At 35.0% G+C, this 6,806-nt stretch overlaps 1 protein-coding gene across 1 annotated transcript; it reads left to right on the top strand.

Annotated features, from left to right (window-relative positions):
- The first annotated feature begins 253 nt into the window (after positions 1 to 253).
- Positions 254 to 6,016, top strand: LOC147552866 (mitochondrial inner membrane protein OXA1-like). Its single transcript, XM_086670924.1, has 10 exons — positions 254 to 521; positions 1,279 to 1,766; positions 2,613 to 2,703; positions 3,307 to 3,354; positions 3,650 to 3,708; positions 3,974 to 4,049; positions 4,151 to 4,282; positions 4,619 to 4,726; positions 5,363 to 5,417; positions 5,557 to 6,016. The coding sequence occupies exons 2-10, from the start codon at positions 1,279 to 1,281 to the stop codon at positions 5,832 to 5,834; spliced, it is 1,335 nt and encodes a 444-aa protein (XP_086527050.1). The 5' UTR covers positions 254 to 521; the 3' UTR covers positions 5,835 to 6,016.
- Positions 6,017 to 6,806: the final 790 nt, after the last annotated feature.

Genomic DNA, 6,806 nt, shown 5'->3' with positions numbered 1-6,806 from the left:
CTGATCATGATATTCTTTTAACACAAATATTCTTGTTGGGCTATCATCAACATGCTATTTACTATTTTACATTATAGAAGCCAAAACAATGAGGGGATAATAGTCTATCTTTGAGGTTAACATTAATCGAAAATAACATAGTACATACCTAACACACAAGAGTCAAGTTTTTATACAATTCCCTGTTAATTTAATTAAAAAATATCAAAGAAAATCTAGGTTATCACATGTGTTGTTCACATGAAAGCCACTCAACGGACAAGCCCGTTCATTTTAGAAGTCTACACCTAATAAATAGAAAACAAAGGATTGATCTGTAATATAGAAAATCCCAAGGGTCTCCCCACGAATAAACAACTTCAAAACACTTCCCCGGAAAAACACTAGAGTTTCTCTCAGTTACCGCTTCCTTCATCTTCTGTGAGAAAACTTCTCACTCAATTGAAGCAGAAGAGTCTCTCTCTCTCTCTCTAGAGGAAGAAGAAGAAGAAGAAGAAAAAGGGTAGCACCCCAAACAAAAGGTTATCTCTTTCAACATGATCTCTCTCTCTCTCTAGTTTCTCATTGCCAGATCTCTTATGTAGTTTCTCTCTCAGCCGTGCTTATTAGTGATAATAGGTATTCATTTAATTTATTAATCTATGCATATTAATCTTTTCTAAATACAACCCACTTGTTTAAAATTGCTCTTGTTAAATTTTCACTTGTTAAGAAACGAAATTTTCCTTTTCAAATTGAAGATTTGAAGTTAAGTTTGATTTAGTAAGACCTATTTTCCCTCCTTATATGTGTAAAAATCTCTACTTTTTTGGTTCTTAGATTGATTTGGTGGATGTTTTTTTTGGTATAGCAAATCAAAATGGGTTTATATAGTCTTGTGCTATTTAACTTCAATTCAAGTGCTGAAACTGAGATATGAGTGATTTAGTTTTGGATATCTCTGACCGACGGGCAGGTACTATCGGAAACTGCTAGATATATAGATTATGAGTGTGATTCACTACGATATTGGTCTCAATAACCTTTTCTTTCTTAGACCCTTAATAACAGTTTAGGAATTTGATACCCAAATATAGAGAAGACGTAGACATTTTAGAAGAGATTATGGATGGACGCGCTTCACTCTGGATTCGTTCGACCTTTGTTATTGGATTTATACTTATCTTAATCACTCTATTGATCGATTTATTAGGTTGTGACTTTGTTTTTGTTGTCAATAGATATATGGTGTTCCTTAGTTATGTCTTACTTATTGACGGAGAATCTGTTTCCTTATAGATGGCTTATAGGCGTAGCCTTATCACCAGAGTCGGTCTTCTGAAAGAACGGTTTCATCCATCATTCAGCTACATCGCTCACAATGACGATGATAAAAAAACCCAAACTTCTGGTTCGGATATGTTTCGACCTGCATCTAGTAATTTACTGCAACGAGGATATCATAGCAGCAATTTTAACCGTGGTGCTGCAAGACTTAGTTATTTATTTCAAGAAAGAAGTTCTCTACCCCTTTCCCCACCTTTGGCATTTGGGTCCATGTCCCACAGATACTCCTCGAGTGCAATAGGAGAAGCTACAGAGAAGATTGAATACTTGAGCGATGCTGCTGAAATTCTACAGGATAGTAGCATCCAAATTGCGGCATCCGTATCCCAGAGTCCTGTTGTTAGCGAAGTGGCTATTGCCGCTGCCGATTCTTATTTACCTGTTGCAGCTTTGCAGTACTTGATTGACGGTGTTCATCATTTACCACCTGGCATTCCTTGGTAAAGGGCCTTTCTTTGTTATATGGCTTCATCTTTTATACCTTTTTGTTTATATAGAAGCTTAGAAGATCCATGATTTGGTCTTCTTTGAATAAAACAATTAAGAGTCGTGAACTAATTTATACTGGTTATTTGAAAAGAAGATGGAACTCTCTACTTTTTTTATCCGAGGAAGAAAAAAGAACTGTTTTTGGAACCTCAGTGAAATTCAAATAAGAAAAGATTCTTAAGGCTATTCCTTAAAGTTTTCAAAATAAAAAGGATTTTTGGGGTTTTGGTGTAACTTTAGTTTTCATTAAAAACTAAACTAAATTGTCTTATCTTTTAGTATTACGAGTTAGGGTATATATGGTGAAAGAGACCGACCTTAGTTGCCGAAGCTTCTACCACATATCTTTCTCTTGTCACTACGTGTTCCAAAATCTAGCAGCAGCTACTCCTGCTTGTGCTTTCTAACATAACTTAAATGATCCTGGATAGTAACCATTGTTGACCTGCTTTAGCTGAATTGCCTGCCCACCTTTTTTGTTTCTTTTCTCTTACAAGTACTCAGAAAAGTAGAGTTCGCTATTTTTATACCAACACTCTAAGAAGAGGTCTATATTAGAGATAGTGAAAAAAATGAAGAACTCGAAATTCAAACTCTGAAACCCCGTTTAGACGAAATAAAGTTATATAATCTTCTCCAACCTAAATCCAGCAGGATGATTTAATATTATGTGTTCTCAAGTGAATTTAGAATACATATTACAGGAAATCCGAAGGGTCTGTCACTTATAAGATACCTACTCATGCTTGACAATATAGTACCTTCTAATTTTCACTTGTTATTTATTTTCGTTCCAGGTGGCTTGCCATAGCTCTAACCTCTATTATGATTCGTGGAGCCACAGTTCCTCTGCTAGTAAATCAACTCAAAGCAACTACAAAACTTACTGTAAGTGGGTTTTTCATCTTCCCTCATGTTAATTGACTCGCTTCGTTCTTCTTGCTATTTTCATGTACAAAATTTCCAATTGATCATCATTGGAACTTTTATACTATCAAGTATATAGGCCCATGGGCCAGAGCATATTACTATCCGTGATTAGCATCTTCCATAAGTCGGGTTATATATCACATACAACCTACTGATTATTAGACACTATAGTGTATTGTGGACAGCATCTCGTACACTAAAACTGCAATCTCCTGATATTATTGTTGCAACTTTAAATCTTTCAGGGTTGTAATCATCAATGAGTATTTGAGTTCTGTGTCATTTATTGTCTTCAATTTTGTCTTTCTGGTGGGAGGAGTTGTGTTTTCCATGAGTGATCACGGGAAACAAATGACTTCTGTTCTTGTGGCCCGTCTCCTTGCAAGTCATTTTGACAAGCCAAGCTTTGGTTCTCAACAACATGGACCTCAATCAGATTTTTAGAGCACGTGTTCCATTAAAAATGACCTAATTGTGCATTCCTTCTTTAGACTGTCCCACGGAAGTTCAGCATTGAATGGTGGTAAACCAGTTCTAGTAATTTATTGTTACTCAATGCAGTTGATGAGGCCACGCTTGGAGCAGATTAAAGAAGAATTACACAGCACAGTATGTACTCTGTACCTTTCTTTTTATTTTTTTTCCCTGTGCCTATGCCACGGTGAAGATAGACTTTTAAAGTTGTGAATCACATATATGTTAGTTTATGAAGAAGACTTCCTATGCCAATTCAGACCACAACAGCGAAGTCCTTGCTTGCCTGGACTGGAATGTGGTTTTGATACTTGCGTCTGCTCCGAGTCTGGCAGGATTTTATTAGCATACTTTCAGTGGACAACCTTAATCTTGTGCCTAGGTTGCCTCTCCTATAATAACCAAATATAGTAAAAAAAATCTTGTACAGACAATGGATGCTAAGGCTATGGCTGAAGGTCAGAGGCGAATGCAGGCGTTATTCAAAGAGTAAGCAGCTTCTCCGTATTACCAATGAAAATTCATTGTTACAGTAAATTGAGAAGGATATAATCTTTTCCATGTTAAACCAGCAAAACATATTGACAGGGATTGCATAAGTTTTTCTTATCCTTGTTGTCGGTCTTTCTTGATTTAACACACGAGATCTATCATCCGAGAATTCTGTAGTTATTGCTATAACACTTAAAGCCATGGGTCTTTCGTATCCTTAGCTTCCAATTCATTGTTAATTTGTTATGACATATTATTCCAGATATGGTGTCAGCCCATTTACACCGTTGAGGGGAATGCTTATCCAAGGTCCCGTTTTCATCAGTTTTTACTTGGCTGTAAGATATCTTTACATCTCGGCTTCTCTCTCTATCATCTGGTTGTTTCTCTCCATTCCTCTAAACCTTTCATGTTAAAATTTACTTCCTTTTATTTGTAGATTACAAACATGGTAGAGAAAGTTCCATCTTTTAAAGAGGGTGGTGCCTTATGGTTCACCGATCTCACTACTCCAGATAGTTTGTACATCTTGCCCGTTCTAACAGCAATGAGCTTCTTGTTGACAGTCGAGGTATGCAACTCTTGTTTTTACTGTAAGATTTATCATGACATTCTTGAAGAAAACCTCTAGAGTCGTTAGTCGTACATAAATTATGCGAACTGTGTGAGTCGGTACATATTGATTTCATTGACCCATAGCTTCACGTGTCTTTTTGATTCGTTGTAGTCCTGAAACTAGATTATTTCGTCAGTTTCTTATACCTGTTATACTGAAAAATCTTAAACTTTCACATGCCATTTTTTGTACTTAAATTACGTCTATCTGTGTATGTTATGTTACTTCCTGACGTATTTTCATGATTTTGTTTTAGAATACGACCAACTTATTTTTCTTTTGTGTTTCTAGTGCAACATGCAGGAAGGTCTGGAAGGCAATCCTATTGCTAGCAAAATGAAAAACGTATTTAGGGGTGTCGCTGTTCTCACAGTTCCTTTGACAATGGGTTTCCCAAAGGTAGCGATTTGTATAACTTCTGACCTGTGTAAAGGAAAATCTTATTTTGACACCTCGGAAGTCGGAACCCAACAATTTTAATGGAGGATGACAATAGTTTCTCAAGTTTTTGGTTTGGGACATTGTTAGTCATCTCACTTGTCCGTTAATTTAATTTACTGGTGGAAAAAGGGTAGAGTTTTAGTTCCATGTAGTTCTTTTCTTCTATTTCAATGGGTGAAGATTCACACGTTAATCTTTATTTTCTTAGGTAGTGTTGTTTTTTCCAAGTCAGATCTGAAATCTGACTTGAACTCCGAATTAACTTTAGTCAGTTTTCACTTTATTTATTTTTTTATCCGAGTCGTCTAACTGACTATTTTGGGTTGATTTTTGGTTCATTGGAGTAAGACAATACAGATTCAGACAAGTCATAATTTAGAGGGGGAAAAAACACCATCTTAGGTGGTATTTGTGTCTTTCTTTTTTCAAATTCAGTTTTGAAATCTGATTCAAGATCTGAATTGACTCGAGTTAGATTTTAGAATATTTGTTTTTATCTTACTTGTGCGACTTGTTTGAATGGGTAACTTTCCAGTTCAAAATCTTTCTACCGTACCTAACCAAAACTTTATTGTTATGTATTCATGTTTGCAGGGAATATTTTGTTATTGGATTACTTCCAACTTGTTCTCGCTCGTTTATGGCCTAGGTGAGTCATTTTACTCTAAATTTTCATAACAAACTCATAAAGAATATCACCAAAAAATGTACGTGTATTTTAACCTAAGTTACTTGTATGTCTCTTTTATTTCAGTAACTCATCTAACCATAATTTCATTTGTGTACAGTAATTAAACGCCCAGATGTGAAGAAGTTTTTGAACATTCCCGAAATACCCAAGGAACCTAAAGTCGTCGCCGACGCATCATCTTTGTTTTCCTCCTCTGGACCGGCCGACCCACGATCGGAAGAATCTTCTTCTTCATTACTTTCCACACCATCGAAAATTTCTGATCAGAAAATATCATCAGCTTCGGTTCTCAGCCAACAAATACAAACACTAGAAAAACAAGTAAAGGCTAAGAATTCTAGAAAAACAAGTGAAGGGGAGGAAGAGAAATTGTAATTTTTATGTACTTCTTTCATGCATCAAGGGAAAGAGAGAATAAACAATTTTGGAGCTCTGTGAAATTGCAGTGGTTTTTAATAATTTTGACAAAGAGAACTGTATTTTTTGGCTCCTGAGTGAAGGTAGTCGAGACAAAGAAAACAAAAATTACAGTATAGAGTATTAGAGTGGTTTAACTACACTTTTGTGATGTGTTTTTTTTTTTTTGTGTTATTTTGAAGTTTTCCAATGATGGGATGATGTCTGTGTATGGCTGTGAAAGGAGGAGTTCTCTTTGTCAGAACTCTCATCATCCCATACGAAGGAGAAGGGTTTTGGACGAAACCTTCTCTGAGGGGTTTAAGAGTTTCCCGATGACTCTTATGTCTATGAAGAGGCGGTCGTGGGAGGCTTGAGAGAAACCTATATATTTTCACTTAAAATTTTGTACCAGCAAAAATATTTATATTTCTCTAAAGCAGTAACTCATTTAATTCATATTCTACTTCCAAAATTCATGATATATCAATGTCCTTGAATCACTTTCTTTTTCTTTGTTGCAAAATGTGCTTAGAATCTGATTCAATCAAAATGACTTAATTTAAAAATAACACTTAATTCATATTCTACTCAAATAAGTTTGTCCTTCTCTTTTTATCCAATCAAAATGACTTAATTTAAAAATAACACTTCACAATCATAAGGGTATTTGTTTATATATGGGTATCTTAGTATCACTTTTTTTTTTTTATGAAGATATCTTAGTATCACTTAAAAAATGTTATTGTTGATACTAAAATTTGAACCAGTAATAACAAGCCACAATTCCCATCTAAACAATTTAAATTATTAGTTTTGGCTTTCAAATTTTATTTTATGACAGCAACTTTATTTTACAAGGACAAATGTCCTCCTCTTAAGAATTACATTAAAGTCACTTATAATATACCAAAAAAGACTTATCTTTTTGTTGAAACTACCAAAAAAGAC

The sequence above is a fragment of the Eschscholzia californica genome, unplaced genomic scaffold (assembly GCF_041429995.1).
Source record: "Eschscholzia californica isolate CP2 unplaced genomic scaffold, dmEscCali1.0.p SCAF_3, whole genome shotgun sequence".
NCBI lineage: Eukaryota > Viridiplantae > Streptophyta > Magnoliopsida > Ranunculales > Papaveraceae > Eschscholzia > Eschscholzia californica.
This window is presented reverse-complemented; position numbering and strand designations above follow the sequence as displayed.